The sequence below is a fragment of the Athalia rosae genome, chromosome 2, assembly GCF_917208135.1.
Source record: "Athalia rosae chromosome 2, iyAthRosa1.1, whole genome shotgun sequence".
NCBI classification, from domain to species: domain Eukaryota; kingdom Metazoa; phylum Arthropoda; class Insecta; order Hymenoptera; family Athaliidae; genus Athalia; species Athalia rosae.
Window position 1 is genome coordinate 12,403,763 of NC_064027.1, and position 25,292 is coordinate 12,429,054.

Genomic DNA, 25,292 nt, shown 5'->3' on the forward strand with positions numbered 1-25,292 from the left:
TTAACGAGTTCGGAAAGTGTCGTATAGTTCGGGATTACTGCGGTTTATCCTTACCAGATTCCAATTATTTCCGCACCTAACCATGATTCCGTCGATCGCGATGGTCCGTATAATCTACATGAAATAGTTCGCTCAATCCTTGTTTCATTCAGTCGGATTTCTGGGTGAAACAAAAGAAAAAAAAAAAAGAAAAGTATGCATGCTCGATTTCGCGAAGTAAATTTACCAACCGTCCAGTTTGATGAACCCATCGGTTTCTCCCAGTGAATTTTTGGCGACACACCTATAGGAGCCAAAATCTTTTTGGCTAACATTTCTTATCTTCAGCATCATGTACTGATTGTACCCGTTCTCCATGGACACGGCTTCGTACTTTTCGCCTGAAACAAAAACTACATCATTTTTATCAACAACACGAGGGAAAAAAAAGCGACAAAGGATCAAAATGGATCGGAGTTTTTCGTTGGAACGTAACGTGGAAACTGTAAGGTTCGTTTCCGGTGGAAAAAAATTGAAAGAAATACTCCAATATTAATCAACGCGACATGTAACCTGCAGCTATAGCTGCACTGAAAACTTTTATAAAACTTCACCTAAAATCACATTCCTATTGCACTTTTTAAAAGACCATGAAAGGCTTAACTCGGTAAAAACTTTCTACCGGTTCAGTTTTACCGGGTAGATATATTGGACGTATATATGTATAATAAACGTGAATAAATTTACCCGTGTTTGAATAAACTTTAAAAATTATAAGGTATTATAATGAGTTTTCGACGATCGAAACTTGTTCGAGGTCGTGATCATTTTATACATATAGGTATATGGATATATATTTTATGCATCGATAATTCTATGTTCTCTGAATTTTCCACAAAATATTTCTCAGTTTCTACTATTTTACTTTTAATTTTTTTTTTTTTCATTCACGTCACGCGCGTGTATTCGAAAAGTTTTTTTTTTTTTTTTTGGAATCCATAGCTATTTAAGCCCGAGCAATGAAATCCTGACATTACCCGAGACAATCATGTCGCCACGCTCCGTTGTCCAATAGTTGATCGAAGCGGGGAAGGACTCGGTGTGGCATTCCAGTGTAACGTCCTGCCCCATATAGGCTGCTTCCAATTGATTTGGTATCGACAACATCGGAGGGACTGCGGAACAAACAAAATGATCACTTGCTAATAAATCCTCAGAATAAAACACTGTCGGCCAAAAGGTACTCTTATCGTTGTTGTTGTTGTTGTTGATGATGTTGTTGTTTTCGTTATTATCATACGGCAGTATTGTCGCAACGTTTTTGTACTTTACGCTTTGGCTCGACGTGCGCCACGGAGTTATTATTACATATTTTCCAGTGGCTTTCATTTTTTTCGTATGAAGAGAGTGCAAGAATATGCCCCCCACGTTTATCGATTGTCGAACGGAAACGTACGTGTATTTCCTTGGCAGGTCGCGTCGAACTCGACAATGTAGAGTACATATTTGTGGTGTATTTATATTATACTGTCGGCTCGAATTTATCGATATAACGTACGCTACCGGCTCCATTTGTCAACGATCAGTCGCACCGTTATCTCTTATAAAGCAATTCCGATCGGCAAAAGAATCCAGAATCCACAATTAAATCGATCGAACGATGGATTCTTCGAGCATCCGATTTCATATCTCACGAGACAGAATGTACAATGGAAGAGGCATATGAACTTGTGTGTCCGTTAAGACGTGAAACAGTGTGAATACCGGAGGCAATGGAACCGGACCATCTCATTGTCGAATAATCTGCGTACCTAATACGCATAATGGTTCGGTACAGTTGTGAGTTTGCACAGACAAAGCGGAGTTGGCTTCAATCGCGAAAACCTAGTTGCGTCGTTCATTCTGCGGGTTTGACGTTGCGGCTAGTTTTCACTCCGTACGAGGTGTACGAGTATGCAGGTGCGTCACACGTACCAAAGGATTCGCATTACCCCTTCAGGAATTGTACCAACACCGGCGAACAAACAGCTATGGGGCGAATCCTCCGGTAAGTCAAAGAGAAATTCCATGTGATTATATTATCGTGTTACCCCCGGAGTGGGTAACGAATGAACGCGAACTCTCCACACGGTGGGACAGCCAGAGATGTAACCGGATATTTAAACAAACGGTTGTATAATGTAACTCGAGTGCATTCCGAGGCCGTGCGTGGACTCGATCTAAGAGCTATGGGATGTCAACCAACCAACGGGACTTGTTAACGTACAAAACACGTAGTGCGATCGTGCCGCGTTGCTAGCCTTTCAGTAGTCTGTCCACTTTTCTTCACCGTAATGGGGGATGCTTTCAGGTTATTTGAGGGGGCACAATTTCCACGTGAGAACCAGCGGCGATTTTACGCTTCGCGTTTGTTATTGTTATTATTATTATCATTTTTATATATATATATTTATCATATACGACGCGAAACCACCGCGTTACGTGCACGGCGAACGTCTGGGTCTATGGAAGTGTCTTCGGTCCGGCTACTTAAATTTTTTCCTACGTCACTCCCGCGTCGTTGTCCCTTATAGCGTCGCTCTCCGAATACAGCGCTTACGCTATTCTCACTTGATATCTATCCCTGAGAGGGGTCAAGGGTTGCACGTATCGTGACACGGGATAATATATCCAAGAGAATCGAGCGGGATACTAAATTTTTGCCACGTTTGCACTGCTTCTAATCCTTAATGTACTCGTCGCGTCACGTTCCTACCCGCAACTCTTACGGGAGGAGCGAGCGGCTCCTGAGAAAACTCAGCACTTGCGAGTTCCAAACTTACAAAACCTATCCTCGCTCGCCAGTATTTTACCTCTCGTAACTTTCCAACGCCAATAGAGACCCCAGATGTTCGAGTATCTCGTGCATATATTTCCACAATTTTGCACTTCAAAAATTGTACCTACGTGCGTATATCTACTTACGGTATACATACATATACGTACAGGCGATATTATATTCTACAATACTTCGGAGCTTTTAACAAATTTTTTTCATATCGCGTTGAATCCTAGAAGCGATTGTATAAAACTTTACCGTCTATCTTCAAGTAGGTACAAGTATTATCCGCGTATCAGATTTTTTCTCTCTTTTTTTGGAATTCATAATTTCTTTTGCTTGTTAATTCACAAAAATCCCTCAAAATCTGAACCTAGCGTTACAAGAGATTGAGTTTTCGAGCTGGACATTCGCTCCAAACGGACCAGTAATTTTCAGATTTTCCGATCTAGATCGCTTTCCAGGGGCTTTCGGAGATGCCGATCGCTTCGGAAACTTTTTCCTCATCGACGGTATCGATTCGCATAAGAATTCGGGGAATGACACACATTATTTTGACAGAATGTGCCCAAGTATTTCACCGTTTTTATACGATAATAGGCATTCCGATGAAATAAATATTTCTTACGTTAGCTCAGATTACCAACGGCAACTCCAAACACCAAAATTATATCTGACCGTTCTTCTTATTATACATTGAAACTCTAACGTAGAAAAAAATATAGTCAGATACTTTCGAAGCTACTTGTGCATCGGCCTACTGCCCAAAAATTGTGGGTCACGTCCTCCGGTACTCGATCCACACCGGGACTCATTGTCATAATTTTCAGTGCATATCAGACAAGTGCACTGAATTATCGCAGTCCGCATTATACCGAGAAATACGCCATGGTCGGGTTAGTGCACCTTGAGGATCGATTGCGGTAATGCCAGGTGCATACGTATAGCATAAGCGAGTATAATTCGCTACGACGAGACCAGAAGGTACTGAATTAACGACGATCGTGTTTATTGTTTTTGGTGTTGTTGTTGTTTTTTTGTCGAGTTGTAATTAGAGCATTCGGTCTACGTTGTTAAAACGACAATTACCGTTTTCATCGTTCTGAAACGTTCTGTCGTATCTTCGAATGGATATATTACCGATAGTAATGGCGCATAACGTGTAGTAGCGCGCTTCATCGAAATTTTATAATTTCCCGGCTGACGAGGACGCGACTATCTGGATCTTATTTAAACTAGTGATACACGATGGAAAACTATGGCGGCACGAAGTTCTCGCGAATATACTCACATTGTACGAGTAATACGATCCTTTTACTCGTTGACGGCGGTATGCCGTTGGATGCGATGCAAAGGTACGCCCCCATGTGAAGTCGGCTGATCTTCGCGATATGAAGCACTTCTCCGTTCACCACTTCCACTGCAACATTGTAGGGAAAAAATAATTTGTCGCTATTGGTAAAACGGAACGTCGCAATATCAACAAAGTAATGTCACGTACGATACGAACGGTAATTCACGCTATCGATCTCGCTGATCGAAACCTTGTTTCTCGAAATCACAAATGATTCGTCAGTCATTCGAAACTCATTCACAACGTGGGTACACAGCGGAGCCCGAATTCGTTCACGCACATTAGTTGATTGGAACTTTTTTTTCAATTCCATCGGAGATCATTCCACCTTACGAGATCGGACTATATCCGTTGATATTTGATCGAAATCCCTCCCAGTCCGAACGATCGATCAATCCTCCCTCGTTACAGTTCGTCGACAAGTCGGCAGAACGCGAGTCTTGGGGGGCTCGATGATTTCTCCTTATTTTTCAAGCAGCAATGAGGGAACAAATCGAGACGGATACGTACCGATAAGTAAAATTTGTCCCCCCAAAATTGCCACGTTTACTCGGATTCGCCGAAAAGGATGCGAAGTACGTTCGGTACAAGTTAGAGACTAAACCTAAACGTCGTAGTTGGGGACGACGTAGGTAATCAAAAAACATGACAGTTTCAGCACCCCTTGTATTTATGTAATTACGTGAGTCCGAATATAATAAGCTCGGTGAAACCCAACCGCATGCGTTGCACAAGTGGTTATGTCCACTAATTAGGGTCACAATCAGCACTTGGAATCGTATGTCCAGAGTGTTGGGCAGACTGGTGTCGGCACACGATACACACACTACAAGGATACGGTACACATCGTACAGCTATCTTGACTTTAGCCGACATGAAAAACCTGTGACCGGAGGTGAGAATTGTGTCACATTGAATTAGAATTTCGTTATTCATTACTTATCGTGATAATTATTATTTGGTTTCATATAAAGTTCGTCTTTCAGATTCCGAATGAATCAACTAATTGCAGTGATTCGAAGATGAGTTGCAGTATTTGAATTTGAAATGAGAATAAACGTGAATTTATCTGCATACTCCGATTGTCCGGGTTATCCGTTAGCATCCATAGATATTATAACACCAACGAATAATTTGCGCAATTTAAAAATATTCAAACTATTCGTTCCGCTTGAACAGCGAATCCCCAACAAATGAGAAGAATCTAGAATTCGAAACAAAGGTATTCCTACGATCACCACTCGGGTGATAGTCTTAGCGATAATTATTTTGTCTAACGCGAGTCGAAACATTACATCACGTCCCTGAGATTTCGGCAATAAAACTTTTTCCGAGTTTTCAGTCACGCGCGATGATTTTCCTCCCTGGAACTGACAATGAGCTGCGTAGAGAGAGTTCTCCCTAATTATATGTACAGCGGTGATGAAGAGGAGAATGATTAGTGCAGTACAACACACGTATCATGTTACACATGCGAACGATATCTAATACGCATTGCTTTGCAAAGAAACAAAGGCAAACGTGCCTCGGATAATATGTACGCATCGTCGTGTTGCACGTCACATACCTACGCCGTATTATAATACACATGTACACAATGCGATCCGATAAGATTTTAATCATGAAAGTCCCTCGGGATCTGAGCCCTGACAGGAGCAACGAGAAAAAAGGTAGACAAGGATTGGCGTGGTTGCGACCCAGGCCCAGGGCGTCGCCTCTACCTGTAACGCCGTGTACACATACGGTACGGTACAGCACAGAGTTTCTACCCGCTTCTGTGGAGTGTGTGTAAACGTAACGACTGATAAATGGCGTTGTTTTACCGTAGGTAGCTATGTATTTACATTTATGTGTACATACGTGTTGCATCCAAATCACAGGCGATTTGTTTCGACGCGCGAACACATTCGCCGCTAGTCGGCCGGGACGAGAGACACGCGACAAAGATAAAATTCATTAATTATTCCTCAAATACTGAACACAGCCGCGGGGCGTGCTACTCGACTTACGATGACGGCTGTTCGAAGATGCTGGCGCAGCGGTACGCCGGGTACGTTACTTCTAGGAACGTGATTATCGAGTGACAAATATCATTACAGATATCGAGTGGCGTAGAGGTATAGCTGCAGTGATTTCTCATTGTCGACTTGATTTCGATAAGAATAGATTATGCAAAAATCGAGGTCGAATCGCTTCACATTCAGGACTGATTTATCGCTCGACTCGCTCCGAAGTTAGTCAAGATTTTCATTCTCTTCTCCGTGTGAATATCCTTTGATCATGACGCACGAGAATGTACCGAGTTCCGAAATATGTACGAAGGACGATATTTATTTTCGTAAATCGTGAAGAGCAGAAATTTATTCCGTAAAAGTAATTATCGTAGTATAAGAAAGAAGAGAGAGAAGAAGAAACTCTATAGTCGCAAATAATATCATGCGTTACGATACCCATTGAAAAATAATGTGAACACCGGACAGATTTATAGTTTTTATAAGAAAGAGAAAAAAAAAAAAGAAACACCGTCACGTTGCATCTTATACGTTGTAATAAATCAACGCAGTCGTGCACGAAATACAATTTGGTAATAGGTTGAAATATTTCACGAGTTAGCGAAAACGAAATACGCTTGAATACGCCATATCTATACACTTATCTGCAATTTCCTTGAAAATTTACAATACCTCGCTTGAACGCCTTTTATATCCATAATTTATTCGTATATATTATACCCATAAAAGTATGTGTGGATACATACGTACATATATGTATACGTACACGCGGTACATCCGCATCAGATTTTCATGTAATAGAATCAAAGCGACACGGGGGGAATAAATTAGGGTGTACTTGTGAAATATATCTGTATCTATATACAGGAGGACATGTATGAAAATCCAACGTGAGAATAAACGAAAAAAAAAAAGAAAAATCGATGCATCACCTCTTCGATTGAGAAATTGAGAAAGATGCGTACGTCACGAAGGTTTCGTGTACGTTTATAATCAATTGAAATAATTGCAAATGCATAATCATGTTATAGCAAACGGAATTAGATTGAGACTGTAACGAATTAATCTCGATCAATCGGATTACCATTGAATCAGATTATAATTATGACTCGCGTAGGTGAAACGTTGGTTTGATTATTGTGTTGGTAAAATGTATGCATATATCTACATGGTATTTTGTTCACACCGTTCGATGCACATCAATTTTTGCTCGATATTTTCTACCTGTTTTTCCGATGGTTCGGATACAGTCGAAATGTGGTGTGATGAGAATGGGGATTGTATAAGTATGGCCGCCGCAATACTTACGGTACATCTGTGCAATGATGTGTAATTACGACGAAATAAAGAAGAGAGAAAAGAAATTTCCGCGCACGCAACACCAACTAGGGTATTCCAACGATTTACATTTTCCACGTCAAGTGGAGATCGGCGGTGTAAAATCATCAATCTTACGAGTCTTTTCACCTTTCCTCCCACGCATGCAATACGAACAATAACAACGATAATAATCCATTTGTGTAATCACGAAGCCGAGAACGAGGTTATAATCGACTATTATTATTAGTCCAACTTTGATTGATTGATATAATCACATTGAAAATGCACGTGTAACCTGTTGCTCATTACAGATTTATGTTCATACACTTACAAATATGGGCTTACGTACTTCAATGTCCCGTACCGACTGTCGCTGACCAATTGTGTAATGAATATTTAACGCTATTTTCCGACATGCTTTCGGTGTGGTTCAATATCCTATGTATATTATATGTATATCATAGGTGCGCACGTTCCGAAGTGATATGAACATACCTGCCTCGCACTTTTCCCGCAACGATGGCTTTTCAATTTTCGTTAAACTGTGTCCACGACAAATTTTTGGTATAATTCATTTTTTTATACCGTTTTTCATATTTCACCCGAACGGTGCCCTTTGACGATAACAATAATATATTTCTGAGTAGGTACACTCGAGTACATGCTCCGTGGAACGTCCTTAACTAATTTCATGAGCCGACCTTTGGAATAAAAATTTAATTTTCTGCGGGGACAACCGGTTTACATAGCCCCCTGAATACAGAATTTAATTCACAATTTTCTAAAGCTGCCTCGAAGGTTCCAAAGAGATTTTACTTCATTGAAAACCCAAGAATTCGAAAAAAATAAAATTCCATCAAAGACCCATATACGTGGCTACGAGAAATCTCAAAATAAAATACTTTTCAACACGTTGAAAACAAAATCTTTTCTTATACTGTTGATTACGGGAATGCTTTAATCATTTATTCATTCATTTGCTTTCACTAACTGAAAATTGTTTTCTCGATGGTTCGATTGCTACTCGATCAGGTTGTTTTTGGTGCTTCCTTAAAGGGAGAGTGCGAATCGCTCTCTGTTCTTTGATCTTGAATAACTTCGTGCAAGTGGTATAAACACGATCCCATACATAAAATATTCATGATAGAAATCGAAATACCAAAAAAAAAGTATTCACATTTGACGGATGATGAAAAATCTAGATATAATGAAGTCAAACCAGAGATCCGCGAATAGACTTCGTATAGTTGAGTGTATGGTTATTTTTTCATCTAATCTTATTAAGACACGGCACAATAGCTCTTTTTTATAATTCTGCAGACCAAGCAACGTTCACCGTGCCGTAAGTCCAAAGTAGAGCGCGTTCTGAATTATATTTGTCCTTTCATCGTAAGCTATTATACCATTTTGAAGCGAGGCGATTATTTCTCGTAAGAGCTGTAGAATAATTTCGCGGTAATGAAAATTCTGAAAGAAAAAAAAATCGCATTAACGTTAATTTGAACGTCAATTCCAACTTTGGTAAATATGTACATCGGACTAATCCCAAATTGCGCGAAAATCGAATGAACAAGTTCCCAGAAAATGTCCTTTCGCGCGTATATAGTCAACGTACAGCTTCCAGGAAATTATGTGACATTGTCTCATCGGGTGACGCTACATCTCTAGCTAGTCAAAGATCATATGCGTAAAGAACGAAAAAAGCTCTGCTGAAATTTGAAAATCAAGGGCGAAATTTTGATCACAAACTTCAAGGTTTAGATAAATTCCGCGCTTGCGACTTCTCGTCGATCTGAGTTTCGGTTTATAAGCGGGAGAACACATAATTTTTGGCACTGTGAGCGATTTTCATTTTGACATCGAATCGAATAACGTCGAGACCATGAAATAAAGTAATTCGATCTCGAGTAATCACATTATGTCGTTCCAGGAGTAGCGAACGTACAACGTGGATTTGTACGGATATGTATACGTACGTTCCGACTGTGACAATGGCATTGTAAAATGTAGGTGTTTCGAGTCTTTTGTTCAAATTTTCGACTCTTGTTTCAATTGAAGTATTGTGAGACTCTGTGAAGTCAGATACAATGGTATTATTATTGGATAGTCCCGGATCACGAATCAACGTGCTACGGGCGAAGAAATAGTAGGAAATCTTTTCCTTAAAATAATCTATCATCTAGAAACGAACAATGGTACTTCTTCAGACCGGACCTGTAACCTCCTACTTCCTGGTATCCATTAGACCGTGATACAGTCCTCCGACACGATCGCATCCCCCTTACTTAATTAAGTATTTAATTACTCTCTGATAAATCACGCAATTCGCAAACGACCACGGCGAAATGAATTGTTGAACATAAGAAAGCAGACACCTGCTACTGCTACTGCTAAAAAAAAAAAAAAATAGTATCGGTTAGAATGTTGGCAGAGGTGGAACTGCACAACTTGAGAAAGTTGGGATGAAATTATCGTGGAAATGATGAGGCTGAACGGGGGTCAAGTTGGCATGAAATAGCCCGTGTCGTACAGCCGTATACGGTATACAGTGTACATAATACAACGTCCGCAAGTTCCGAGGATGCTTCTGGTTATCACCGGAAGAGATGGAGGTAAAAACAAACGGAAGTGGGTATTTGGAAACTTGTTATGTTTGCGTAAGGTCTTGTACTTTGTGTTTAGAGTAAACAGGACGATTTCTTTCTTCCATATTTGCGGAAACTATACCTTTTGTACGTTGAGGTGGAGCGTGGATCCTCCCCTGCAGACACGTTCCCGCATGTAGAGCCCCACGATAGTTTTACCAAATTCGATTTGCTTCCCCATCGCGCTCCTTTTATCCCTATTCTCTTTATATCTCCTTCACGGTATTCTACAGCGTTGCAGCGACGCCACGTATATCCCTTCAGGGGTTCTTCGCGGGTTTTCCAAGCCGCGAGAGAGCGCGCGCACGAATCGGCGAATCCGTTCCACGTAGCGTAGGGAGAAAAGAGTGGTTTACGAAGGGGCAGCGGGAAAAGGGGTTAAGGGGCAAAGTGGCAAAGGGGAGCGTCCGCGGGGGTGTCTGGAGGCTATCAGGCAGGAAGTAATGGCGTTAGCCGCCCCTCGGGCCCCAGAGGCCAACACATCAGTTAGTGGAGCCGTATAGCGAACAGCAACGTTCCGACAATATCCAACCGTATACCCAATGATATCCAACCGTCCTCGATTGTACGAAACCATGCGTGCTATGGCTGCCCATAACCATCGGAGCTCCGCGCTTCGATATTTCCTCCAATTATGCTAATGACGACGCTCTCACCGTTAACGCGTTTATTGGGGAACGCTAAAAAATTTCCACGCAACAACCTCCGGCCATCCGAGGTTTGTCCGATCGATACAACTCATCAACCCTATTATCTATGGTTTCGTATACTTTTATACGACCGATAGGGTCTAACAAGAATTAGATTCGGACCAACGATTCTTGGCTACACAGGAATGATCCGAATCTCATCTTATGCTCGTATGTTCGATTGGGAACGTACAAATGCTTCGCATGTATAGTCAGTTATTAAAAAACAAAAATTACATTTCAAAAAAGTATCGAAAAAAGTATTAGACCGGGGAACGAATTTCTGACCTCTTGGATTTGAAACATTTTAGGTCTATGGAGACGACGTTGAATATTTGAATTCAATTTGGAAGAACATTTTTTTATGACTCAATTATCACCTATTCAAATGAGTTTGTACATGTGTACAAATTACCGTACAGCAGGTTCGTTGAAGGCCTACGTGAAAAGGTCGACGTGGTGCTATAGACACACAGTTGATATTTTTTCGAGAACGTTATTTAATTATTCAGCCTCGCCTTGGAGGGTGCAAATTGCCGTTTAGCGAGCTACGTTTACGAGTACATTGTGACTCATTCGTTCACCAAAATGAGAGAAATTTATAATTCATTCTCATCATCTCTGTGGCATTCATGGCTCCATTTTTTAGTGAATCGGCCAACATGAAGTTCGACCTGGTGTGGATAATAAACTGGTCGAAAAGATTTCGAGTTGCAATCTTAAAACTCTGTAGATCATGAGGATGCACTCGCAGCCTATCAGGCTCTTTAAAAATATGTACTCTTAATTTCATCAACTCTAAGTTAAACAAAAAAAAATGGTAGAGACAAATTTGAAAGTCTCTGTTACGTTCAACTTTCGATTTCCAAACGCGGGAAGCGATGGTTGTGTTTCCACTTCTCTCTTCAATTGAAATGAATTTGAACGGATAAATTGTGTGTCGTGTGACGAGATTCAGTCGTTACATACAGTATTTGGAGTATAAAAATGATGAAACGTTTTTGTAATCCTAACCTCGTTACTCATCTCTCGGATTCAGGCTTGAAAAATATGAGCACAATTTTGGTATAGGAAAAACCCTTCACTTTGATGGAACGTTCTTACGTGAAAATTAATTTGTGGTACAACAAATTTTAATCCAGTTCGCCTGTAAAAACGCTTTACCGCAAAATATACGTAAAATTTTGGAGCAAAAGGCAAACGACGAAATTAGGAGTGTAAAATATCTGAACGTGGCACTAGTGGATAACCGATGAGCAAGAAACTACATTCGAAACAACAATGTATAAGAACAGAATTCCAGGTTCTGATCGAACTTTATACTTTGTCGGAATCAACTCACTGAACTAATAGAAAAAGAATACACGAATCAGTGACTAATGAATGATGAAAAAATGAATCATATTTGTGGAGAACAAGTGATTTTTTGCATATAATACCTCCCGGTCGAATGGATATAGTCTTCGTTCCGATAGAATTTATGTAGCGTTAATCAGATCGTGTTTTTGAAGAGAAGTGTTATATCGATATGCGCTGGAGTTTGATCGAGGAGTTTGATTAATTGATCGGAAGCTCGCTGTATTCGCCCGTAGTGAAATATACTCGATTACAAATCAAGTATGTTGGGGAGCGATTGATTTTCTACGAAATAATCAGTTTGAATTATGGCAATAACCTGTATCTAAAATATTTCATGAACCGCTGCTGTTATATATAATTCTATGGAACAACAGGAAGTAGAAAAATAGCGGGAGAATTACTTTTTCCTGTTTATCTTCCGGTGAATGCAATTAATAAATCACACCTCACAAATGCCCGAGCGTGGGGTGAAACGCGAAATTGTACACGGATCAATACCGATATACTACGTGCTTTCGCCAGTTCAACCCAAAGTTCTCGAGCGCCACGAATTCGGGAAGTTTTATGGGAATTCGAATACCCGTACGTATGTATATCGATGTACGTGCATTTTTTTCTGCTTCAATTTTCTAATTAACGTCCTCCGGGTGACGCCAGTTATCGAAATACCTAACACACTGAAATCGACCATCCGAGACAATCTCCCGTTCACGAACGATTCTTCTCAACGAACTTTACCGTTAGGATGAAACACACGCTGTGCTTCGGAATCTCATTTCACCTGACTTCGGAATTATCGCATCGAATATTAATTTTTTTTTTTTTTTTCCGCAGATCTCTGCACGTTCCAAATTTGCCCCGGGAGTAAAATTTTTATCTTCGCATCGGAAATAAAATTCCCTTGCCACTGCCAGATGTACGTGCGTCATGGTATATTCACATATCCCTCGGTTTGATCGCAACCTGTTGACCGAACAGAGGGAGAGGAGGGTTGCGAAGTCCTACATATTCGGAGATCGATGAAGCGAAAGAATCAATCGATACGAATCGTCGGTATGTAATAAAAGCAGAAAACATTTCACCGATGCGCGGTGTGCTCCGTCGTCCGTCGTGTTTTTCAGATTTCGAAAGTCAGAGTCCTTCGCTCGACAGGAGTGTGCTAACAGTGAAGAAAAGTTGAATGATACGATTAAAACAACTGTCTGGTAACTGTTAGAGTCCAAAATTTTCATGTAACCACGTCCTGGTCGCTCCGAAATTAATTCAACCAGCTCCGCAATGTTAACACGGAAATTTCCTCAGATGTATACGTTGGGCACGATTAACCCCTTGAGACGGGTTGAATTTTGAACACGAATTGTGGTCACGTGTAGTCAGTTAATTGAAAAATAACATGCGCACGTGGAACAAGATCCCGGCGGAGTGAATTTTCACTATTCCCTCATCGAGAGAGAAAAGAGGAAATTCCTGCTCTCGTCGAACGGTGGCGAAAAAAAAGGGGAGGGGGCGACGGGGCTGGGAGAATCACGAAATACTCTCACCGCACTCGATCTCAGGACGCGGGATATCGGTTCAACTTTCAGGACTTGGAGATTTCTCAAGCCTGGTTCGATCGCGGCGTTCCAGTTTCAACGCCAGCCTCCCATTTCTCGGATGCCAAAGATTCTGGGAATGCGATAGTCGAACGTGAAATTTAGATAAATCACGCGCGAACTGCATGTATGCAGCATACCTGAGAACCGAATTTCAAAAGAGCGACGCCGTCTACGTCATCGATCGAAAACTTCAAGCTATGTCCTCAGAAGCCGCACGCTTCGCGGAATATAAGCTAATGGCAAACCACATCGGTGAACAATTGCGATACTATTTCGTTTTCCATTTTTCGAGATAAAAGCTACTCCATCTACGCATATTTGAAATGAAAGAAAAAAATGAATGAAAAAAAAAAAACGAATCAATGAAACAATCATGTGGTTTGTGGTTTGTGGTTTGCGCCAAAGTTCGAAGAGAGTTTTTCCCATTTCGATATCGGCTACTCAGGTATTGACGCGATCGGTCGTTCGACAAGTTTGCAATATCCGATGAACAGAGATTACAAATTGTTATCCAAGTATTTCGTCGGTATAACCGTGTATTCGTATAGAATATGGTGGTACCCATACTCGCGATCGGTCGTACCGCACGCATATAAAGTCTGGTATCGAATATCAATTAAATCTCAAACAAACACGGTGATCCAAATGAAATTAAACATTTTGCCAATTTGATATCGCCGGCATAAATCGAACGATGTGGTGTACGTACGCTCGCATCATACGTGCGTACGTACTTCTAACTGTGTATACGGTTTCACCTATGCAGATACTAATTAATTCACGAGCGCGTTACAGTTCCCAACGTAACTGCGCGTGTACCGCATTAAATTAATTAAATATTACCTGTTTCCCCGTTGTAGTTGATATTTTTGCCATCCTCTCGTCTCCACATAACATAAGGTTCCGGATATCCAACGGCCTTGCAATTCAGAATGACGTTCGAAGCTTCTCGAACTATCATGTCGGTACTCGTCTCTTTGTCAACGATTGACGGTGGTACTGTAATAATGAAAAGTAAACGAATGAATGAATGGATAAATGCGAGCATAATAATGTCGTACAATCTCCACTGTATCAATATAGATTCAAAATTTTATTTTTCACTCTTCTCTTTTATATTCAATTTCATTTTATCTCTCTCGTTACACGATCTTACTTTTTTTTGTTGAAATTCGATCGAGGTAAATGATTAGCGGTCGGTCGGGCGGAACATAATAATGAATCTGGCAAAGAAATCAGAAATGCTTTTTATGTACTAGACCGAAGACAACCGGGGTAAAACATACGCGCGAGAGACAAACGCGAGAAAGGGGCTCGCAAAAAGAGTTTCCTTTTCCTCTTTCATTTTTCCTTGTTCTTTCAGACTCAATTTTTTTCTTTTCTTAATTTTTTTGCTCTCCCCTCTTTCTATCATGTTATATTTCTTTACTCTTTTCCGTACCTCACATACCTTTTATTTCCGTTATCTTTATTTCTCCTTCCTTCTTTTCTCCTCTTAGCCGAGTTTATAGTTGTTTTTTTTTCTTCTTTATATTACGGAGGAGTCGGGGTTTGAAATTGCAGCGACGGAAACTTACCTACCACCTGAAGATACCCGCGACGACTTCTCATCGGATCAGTATTCACTTGACACATGTACCATCCGCGATCCTCCTCTTGAACATTTTTTATTTGAAGATACCATGATCGGTGGTCATTGTAGGATAGGGATATGCGGGAATTTTGCGTTATCACGCTATGATGAATCGACAAAATTGTCTGCGTATCAACGCTGACCCAGGCCACCTGTAACAAATTATTACGCCTATAATGCACAGCGCAGATCAACGAGCTGTTCGATGATTTAGTTGGTTGTCAGCGATCGAAACAGCTGAATGGACCCCGTATGGTGAATGAATAATAACGCGAACATGCGGACATTAACAGTCAATTCCTCATCGCCTTTGTTTGTACCATCGTTGTTTCGAGAGGAAACAGAAATAACGAATTATCAGCAACGATCGAACATTTCCCCTACGAACGAAGGTACATACATACAATATCATTAGGGTGGTCCTTGTTCGAGGTACAATGTTGTTTTTTTTTCTGAAGGTCATTGTTACCAATCGGAGTCTAACTGAATGAAAATAAATCCCTAATTTTCGGATAAACGATAATACGGTTTTTTCTATACAATGTAAGAAGGTATGAAAGAAATTTAATCTTTCTTTGATGTTGTACAACAATAGTCGCACATTTCTTTTGAAGTCATTGAATGAAATCGAATGATATTAAGATCTAGAGATCAAACTATTCAAAGGTGACCGCGTCATCCGCGTGAATTCATGCGAACGTAAACCACTTGACGATCCGAAAGCACCCCTTATGCATCCCATTATCATTGTGGCTTTGAGCCACAATTTCTCACAAGTCGTATGCACACGTGATACACACACACACACAGATACACCTATACGTATATGGTATAATCCGGCCTCAACTCACCTTGTAGTTCCGTAAATTTTCCACAACGCAAGCTAGCAAAGCATCTCGTCCTTTCGTTACGGTCACGTTTGGTATTGGTTCGGCAAATCTTGGAAAATCTTTTTGTTCTGCAAAGTAAAACGGAATAATACGTTACGCCGTTGAATGAGAAAAGAACAGATGAAAAATAGCGCAAACTATAGATAGATCGCATCACCGTACCACGTATTTCTAAAACGACACGCTGATATATTATTCAGAGGGAGAGGTCGGAAGAATCGTCGCCCCGCCACCCCCAAACCTCCTCTAAATCGTCGGAAAGTTTTTTGAAAATATTCCGAATCGCTCGGCTTGGCGGTTTAACCGGCGATTAAAAAAAGAAGGGAAATTCTTATCAGGTGAAACAAGTTGAGGTGGTCGATCGAGGGAAAAGTAGTTCTGACCCTCAAACAAGGGCGATCGCAATACACGTATGGATGGTAACGCGCGGTTGTTCGTTGATAAATATTTAGAGCGTGATATATTTTGAGAATAGAGAGTCGGTATCGGCTTTCAACATGGCACACACATTACGTGGTATAGGAAAGGTATCGATTTTACGTAGGGAGGTAAAATGGTACGAGAAGAGTAGGTATGGTATAGTGAGAATCGATTCACCGGAAGTAGTCAAACGAATCATTTCGCACTCAGGAGAGATATTTTTCTCGACGGTTGACTCGAAGAAAATCGAGGTAAATATATTCCGTCCATATACTTCTGCACATATCAGCTTCGACAAATATAGTATGTGTACATAATATTATATTGTATTTTAGATATACCTATACATATATGTATATACATACGTATCGGTACGAAAGATACGTAAGCTGACGGCGGCGGCCCATAGGAATTGAAATTTTTTTTCAATATCTCAAATCGCAATGCTGCAAATGTCTGTGAAATTGTTTGTGTAATAATAATCATTACCTCCGTACCATCCTACAAATAACTATTATGCGAACATTTTTTCACGTTTTTTTTTTTCTCGGAGCGGAACAGGAAGGGGCAGGATGAAATCGAGCGGGAATATATAATCATCCGCTCGCGATCGCGATTCTCCATCCGGTATGTATAGCGGAGCGACTCTTAGAATTCTGGTCTTTCAAAGACGGAGATCCGCGGTACGGATCCGATGCTAATCAATTTCAAATCGATATTTCAATCGTTGTACACGTGAATCGGAATGCCTACGTCAGCTTGCAATACTTGCGCTCCGTCAATGGGAAATGAAGAAACGCGGATAAGAGCTATTCCAAATTACTGGCCAATATTTCGATCCGTTCTACCGAAACCCACCCAACAGGGTCGCCGTAAAAAATGACTGGCATCGAAGAATAAAATTGCACCATATTTAATCACCTCGTAATTAATCAAATTGAAAAATTCCTTCCTGACTTTTTATTAGCCTACAAAATTTATCAACAGTCCTGTACAGCGCAAAGCTCACTAGGTGAAACATAGACAACGACATCGAGAGTCAAAATCAGAAACAAGCTAGATCGATCAACTATTGCCATTGTGGAAATGTCTTGTGCATCTAGTACCTTGCTCACCGGCACAAATCTAACCACATACGTTATGTACACACAACGTATACATATGCATACTATGAGTAACGTAGGTGAATATGGTAATATACAGCTAACGGAACAAGCTGCGTATTATTATACATGTATAGCAAAGCTACACAAAATATTTCGTTTCCTTAGAAGCATCATTCGTGAATATTCGCTCTATAAAGAAGCCCCGGCTGCGGTCAACTCACCATACCGCGCGTGGGGGGGGGGGGGGGGGGGGGGGGTTGCCCGGGTGCAAACAGTAAATGCAAATTGCGCTATGCTCTAAAACTGGAGCCGTATTACCGGGAGGGTATGCTTATGCTGGTGCAGTAATTAACGAGGGACTGGCAGCGCGCGTCCTGTTTTTAACGTAAAATATGAACGGCGGATATAATTGGGCATAGGTATTACCGTAGGCTGTATACCGTGCATACATGGAACAAGACTTTATTGATCATGCACAGAATCAACGGCTCTTTGAAATTTAACCATATCGTGAAATACTATTTCATTTTATTCGAGTCACGCGTCCGAAAAATACCTATATACCGATGCATCGTGGAATAGAAATTCATCTGACTGTACATTTTGAACGTAATCACACAAGGCGGATAATTCACCCGGCGGAACAGAGTCTACGTAATGAAAGTTCAATTACAACAAAGTAATACACATGTTATTATTACTTTGTATCTCTTGGCACTGTTGCGTGCGAGCCGCGGGTTAATTTAATTTCGAGAAATTCTTTTCGATCTGCAGCGGGATACGACATCTACCGAGGCATCTACAGTCGTTTAGTCCTTCGTCGTCCCCACTGATCGATTTCCCGGTCACATATTACGTACACCGACCGTGTTCATAAGTGGAAAATGTAAATACGACGCTATCTGATTTAGGTTCCCGCAAAATATCCCTAGTCGAATTTACATCGACCAGCCACGATCTGTTATGATCCACGGCGTGTTTACCGAAAATATTAGAATCTATCTGTCGATAATATCGTAGAAACCACGACTGATGTTGTTATTTTGGTCAGAGGAATGATACGGTGAATTAAATAGGATAGGATGATCTCCGTCGATGACAGAGTAAACACTTGCCATTGATGCATTCGAAATGAGTGTCGTAAGAAAAGGACACTGAATGAGACGCATTGAGGATAATAATTGCATGCCAACTTCTAACTGCTTCAGACTGCTGACGCGTCTCGTTTATCGTTAGATCATCGTTAAATGGCTGTGTCAGTTTTGTGAGGTTAACACGCCGTGGATCATAACAGATCGCGGCCGGTCAATGCGATCCCCCCGCCTCTGCTGTGGCGCTGCTGTAAATTCGATTGGGGATATATTGCGAGAACCTAAATCAGATAGCGTCGCGTTGACGTATTTCACTCATAACCACGGTCGGTGTACTATCGTTGTCATTGTCATTGTCGTTGTCGTTGTTGTCGTTGCTGTTGTTATTGTTGATGTAATTGTCGTTGTCATTATCGTTATAATTTTTGTCGTTTTCGTTGTTGTTGTGTCGTTTTCGTTGTTGTTGTGTCGTTGCTGTTGTAGTTGTTGTTGTTATTGTTGCTGTTGTTGTTGTTGTCGTCGTTGTTATTGTTGTAGTTGTTGTTGTGTCGTGTCGTGTCGTTGCTGTTGTTGTAGTTGTTGCTGTTGTCGTTGTTGTGATCGTCGTTGTCGTTGTTGTTGTGTCGTTGCTGTTGTAGTTGTGTATTTGTTGCTGTTATTGTTGCTGTTATTGTCGTTGTCGTTGTCTTTATTTTTTTTTTTTACCCCTGCTCGAAAGTGCGTGTTCGTCCCTGCTTCCGGGGACGTAAGTGCTACTTTTTTTCCCTACTACCGCCCCATCACTGAGCAGGAAGCAATTTTTAATTTGCCAGGACATAAGTTTTTAATTTTGTGAAGATAAAAACTTTTCCCCATCCCGGGCTCGAACCTCGAACTTCTGAGTAGTAATCTGCAACGCTACTCGCTAGGCTAGCCAATGCTTTTAATAATTATGTTCAATTTTTTAATATTTTGGGCAACCATGGGAGATATAACCCATGCGACTACTTTCTCCAAAGCCAATCAATCAAATTCAATATCGCAATGCGATGATTTTGATAATGTGGATGAAAACCAAAAAGAGGATTTTGGGAATTCAGAGCCATCTACTTCCAATAATCGAATCCTTTCTCCAAACTTTGTAACGGCCGGTGAAATTGCTCTGAATCGGAAACGGAGTTTCATGGACAAGCCTCCAATAAAAGTTTTTTGAAATCTGGAAAACTCTGAAACACCAGCAAAGAAATGAAGACCTTATTGTGAGACCATGACCGACGATCCGAGACCATAACCTCAGAGACTTTCAATAATCTACATTCCAATATTGATCGGATTTCATCTTTTGTAAATTGTACTTTTAGTAATTGTGTTTTTAATATTACACCTTGCTCGTGTAATAAAAATGACCGTTCCTAAATAAAAAAATATAGATTAAAACGTTCTTTCTTTTCCTGATGATCTGGGAATGCCCGCCGTCGGCATGCATTCCCGATAGACATGAACCTGCGATGACAATAATTACGTGCGAACGCACTTTCGAGCAGGGTAGGAAGAAAAATAGTATACACACTATGGGACACGCCGTGGATCATAAGAGATCGTGGCCGGTCGATGCGATCCCACCACCTCTGCTGTGGCGCTGCTGTAAATTCGACTAAGGATATTTTGCGCGAACCTAAATCAGATAACAGAGTGTTTACATATTTCACTTATGAACACGATCGGTGTACATGTGAACGTATACGTATGTATATACCATGCACGGTAATCACAAAACTGGGGCATGTAAACTGCAGGTGAAAACCTGATGTGTCCTTCTTTCATACGAGTCATCCAGGTTATCTGTGTATAGTTACGGACGAAGAAAGGATATCATGCCCAAGTGTTCGACGGGCCGAAGAAGTGTAGGAATAAAGAAAAACGAAAAGTGAAATAAAAAAAGTGGAAAAAATTCGAAGAGAAAAAAACGAGAGAGAGAGAGAAAGAAGTGAGTGAGACATCAAGAGACGCGCGGCCATCCCGTTCGGAAATTACCGTCTCTTGGCACCGTTTGCCGAACCTTATCGCACTCGTTCTCCTCGAGGTTGTCGCAAACTATATCGATTTCACAGTCTTATCACCGAGACACCGACGTACAAGACCCACCGTATGCGTCTCCCTGAGTTACCACGAGAAGAGGTACATTCGCTCTACTGATATAGGCATGCATCGCATAGAAAGTATGCGATGCAACTCAAGGGTCGCTCTTTCAAACGCGACATGCGAATTGTTTAATCCCGGAGAAATACAACCGCGATATAGGTATATGTGCACACGCGTTATCTGTCGTACATGTATCACTCTCACCAACGATATTTATGGTATAAAAATTGGAGTACAAATGGTTATACGTGTTTTACAATCGCAGGAGAGCTAATCTACACTCTCTTGGTCTGAAAATCACCCCATTCTGGGAGAAATGAGTGAATCTATTTTCTTAATTTGAAAAAACATGAGCTCGATAGTTGGCCGCATTGAAAACAAGTTTGTAGAGAAAGTGAGAAAAAGGCGACAGGGTGGACGGAAGAACCCTAATAATCTTTAATTCGCACGTTATTTTTTAGAGGTGCAGTAACGTTTATTTGTGAGGGACGAAATTGAACTCTTTAACGTAGACCGCGAATTATACTTACCGAAAGAATGTAATTTCTGCATTCATATAAATACATGTATATATATATATATATAAGCTTTACGGTTTGTCTGCACGTTTACGAAGCCTCGCGTACCAAGTAAAACGGAAAGAAGAAGAGAAATGAAAAGCACGCGATTCTTTAAGACTGTGAAGGGAGCTGCGCTATATGCGGAAGTGAAAACGAGAGTAAAACCGTAAGTAAGAGTGAGTAGCGAACGTTAGGGGGTGTACGCACTTCTTTATGACTCTCCCCACTGAAATAAAAAACCATAAAAAAATCGAAGTAAAAAAAATAAGAAGAACGAACCTATTTACGTTTCAACCGCCAAATTTCTCATGCGTATACGTATGTATATATACTTCTATTTTTTCTTCATCTACGGATGAAAATGCTCACGAAAATTGCGTGTACGTACGCCCACGCTAATTTTCAAGATGATCGTGTTATTTCAGTTGGGTGTTTATTGCGCTCGGTTCACTCTGAAGTGTAATTCATTTCGTGTGTTGCGTGTTTAAAAATGCTGGTTACGCGGTGTTGCGGAAATTAAATTTCGTTCGGTGGCTATGTATCCATGCGGTCTGCTTTGTAAGTTTGGAAATATGGGAATATCCATGTTCGTATTATATTTTTTCAAAGCGAAAACTTTGAATTTGACAGGAAATTGTAAACCCGAAGTACTTTAACTCTGCAGAAATTCAACTTGGAAGTTATTGCTACACATCTACGATTCATCCGGTTTTCATGATCCTCCGAATGAATTTTTTCTCCTTTTGAAATGCGTATTTTCATGCGACTGATTATTGTTTTCGGGCTTTTCGGTAATCCATCATACAGAATCTGATAGGAAATTCGGTTCCGCTATACACTGAATACTCCGTTTCGAAAATTGAAATTTTCAATCGGTGTAAGAGCATCGAGAAACCCTCAAAAACTACATCACAGTGCAAATTTGTTTAAACTTTCGTTTTCCGAGACACTAATTTCGTCCTACAAGCCGTTCTCCCTCACTCTATTGAAACCGGAGGGTTGGAAAAATGAACAAAAAGAGAAGAGAAGAAAAACTGTTACGCGAATTACACAGAAGTTAATTCACTTACGCAGAAAAAATTCAATTATATCAATGCCGCACAGTTTTCCCAGCAGCTTCACGTATAATTTGTAAATAAACTTAGAAAGAAATGAAACGACGATGAAGAGACGTGAAGAAATAAAATTATATACTTAATACATATTTCGAAGCGGTGTTTTACGAGAGAACGTGAGATTTGAAGAGAAAAACTAAATAAAAAATAGACATCAGCGCACCTGGAGGGACATACACTCGATAGGACTGGGTGAGAAGCGTCGTCATGGTTCCTCGTTAACGGGGTGTGAACGCACAGCGGGTGAACGCGAATATAAGCTCATAGAGGGACGAAAATTTGCGAAATTGATCAGTAATTAGCGGAACCTTATCAATAACCACGCTGAAATCATTCGTTCGCGAGCATTGCAGCGAACATATTTCTTGCAATGGTACCGCGTCTTTTTGAAAATTTATTCTTTGTCGGATCTGGTTTTCAGAGAAATATTTTGACATTGGATTCGTCGGTATGAATTGCCTTTTTTTTGGGCTACGATGTGTAATTTACAATCATAGAGACGTACGCATAAATGTATGAATTCATGTTTTGTGATTTAGAGGATACTTTTTGCGTCATCATATACGGTCGCGACAAACAGATTCACCATTTAGTGCGAAATGTGATAAGAAGGCAATTAGATACAGAGGAATGCTCGAATGGCATCGCGAGCGACTTCCTTCCGCTTATATATCGTGCTGTTATTTGTACCCGTATCTCTGTATAGACACTACCTCGCAAGCACGACTCGTGTGAAAGCACTTTGCGATGTATTCAATGCTCCCCTCGCGGTTCGATCTTTATGATATTTTTTTTTTCATTTTTTTTTTTTTTTCCCTTTCGCCGCACAACGGCTATAGCCGTTCAACCATTTTTCTCCGTTCCTTCTTGTTTTTTGCCGTCTTCGCTTGTGGTTTTCAATGTTACATTGTACGGGGAAAACATGAGGCGGATACATTTATACAATAACAGCAATGTGCACCGATCCGTACGTGCGATCTTCGAAACACATCGGCGTACGCACGTTGCAGTCTGCATCGAAAAGAGTAACGGCTCTGCTCATCAACGGTGGCAAGTGTTACAAATTCGTCGCGAAAACCAAAAGAAGACGATTTAAAACGGGCTGATTTTCGCAGTGGAAATTGAAGAGATGCCTGTCCCAGCGATAAAAAGTGAAACGTGCTGGTTCACGAGAGAAAACCGAAATGCTACTACTTGTCTCGTAGAAAAATGGGTGGGAAAACCGCAACTCATTGCGATCATTTTATTCGCTTTTTTTCCCCAATGTCTGGTAGCATTTATGCGGTAGAGGCATGCACCGAAGTAACGCCAGCCGGTCTTCTTCAAAGGCAAGAAAAGATTTCAAGGCGGTACCACATCTCGTTAGAGAATAATATTCATTTGGCTGTACTAATTTTATGAAACAAAGGGAACCAATTAAAATATGGGGACTTTGCTAAGAGAAAAGTTTTGCGTAAAATTATGGGAGAAGAGAAATGACCACTATTAAAACCACCCGTAGAAAACCAGCCCCATAAAATAACTGTGCCTCTTACTAATTCAATTTACTCCATCTGGTGGCGATTCGCGAAAAGTTGCCTCGCGCTACGTGTTGAAACAATTTCGCAGCGTTTCACCCCTTGGAAATATTTGTAATGCTGGGTTACCTCCTAGATCGTCCGAAGAAATTTTAGGTGTTTCCATGATTTCTGATAACCGCATTTGATATCTAGCCTGGGGGTTGATTCAATCGACTAGTGCTGTATCACAGGGGTTCGCAAAAATTAAACTTCATATCGAATGTTTAACATTGTTCTGCACTATGATACAGAACGCTTGAAAATCAGAAGGGCGTAACCGACATTTTCCGTTTGTGGAAATTCCAAGTAGTTAGAGTGCATCCTGGTCCGTAGATTCAACGTGTTACTTCTTTGAATTTCGAGGAGTACGTTTCTTCTCAACGAATAGCTCCGCGGAATTCAAGACTATTCGCGTAGGCGCGAACAATAAATAATGAGAATTAAAAACACGAAAATTACTTCGGTGCAGGGGCGTGTACGTACGTGTCACATTTTCTTTCGAGTTAATTGACAGTAGTTTCCCTAATTTGAAGAGAATTCGTATCATTCGTGGGTCAAACGTAACCGAATTGAATAATGTTCACGTTCTTGGAATAATTTGCCCACCGTCGGTTAATTGTATGAATTAATGAAAATCGTCTTTTTCTCATCAAGAATCGAGTAGATTAATACACGCAAAAAAGAAGTTCTAAATTTTGTGAATAGAGTGATTAAATGTATTTCTTTTGTCTTTCAAGTCGCGCCATTACCTCGGCCATTACAATGTTGAAAAATAAAAAACTTTCACAACCTGCAATTGCCGAACAGGTTATCGAATTTATGAATGTATCGAACACTTTATGCTAGCACATTTTCGGAGATGCTAATGAAAATAAATTTGCCCTCCCAGAGAACGAGTTGCATGTTTCAGGCGAATATCTTTTCCGGAGCAAGCTTGAATTTTCATTGTTTAACACGGAATGAAATTGTGAGCAATAAAATCTCCTTACCTAGCCGGTGAAAACGAGCCGATTTCCACCATATTTT

The 25,292-nt window shown here is 40.6% G+C and overlaps 1 protein-coding gene across 7 annotated transcripts in view; it reads right to left on the bottom strand.

Moving 5' to 3' along the window:
• Window positions 1-25,292, bottom strand: part of LOC105683153 (lachesin) — a 154,097-nt gene that overhangs the window by 12,691 nt on the left and 116,114 nt on the right. For 4 of the 7 annotated variants that reach the window (XM_048649237.1, XM_020851481.3, XM_048649239.1 and 1 more), the window contains exons 3-8: window positions 16,256-16,362; window positions 15,349-15,556; window positions 14,615-14,770; window positions 4,089-4,217; window positions 1,017-1,154; window positions 231-392 (exon numbers count right to left, since the gene is read on the bottom strand). In XM_048649237.1, coding sequence (XP_048505194.1) covers window positions 231-392; window positions 1,017-1,154; window positions 4,089-4,217; window positions 14,615-14,770; window positions 15,349-15,556; window positions 16,256-16,362 — 900 coding nt within the window. Of the gene's footprint in view, window positions 1-54; window positions 161-230; window positions 393-1,016; window positions 1,155-4,088; window positions 4,218-14,614; window positions 14,771-15,348; window positions 15,557-16,255; window positions 16,363-25,292 lie in introns of all 7 variants that reach the window. The other 3 variants (XR_007276764.1, XM_048649241.1, XM_048649238.1) reach the window with 2 other exon arrangements.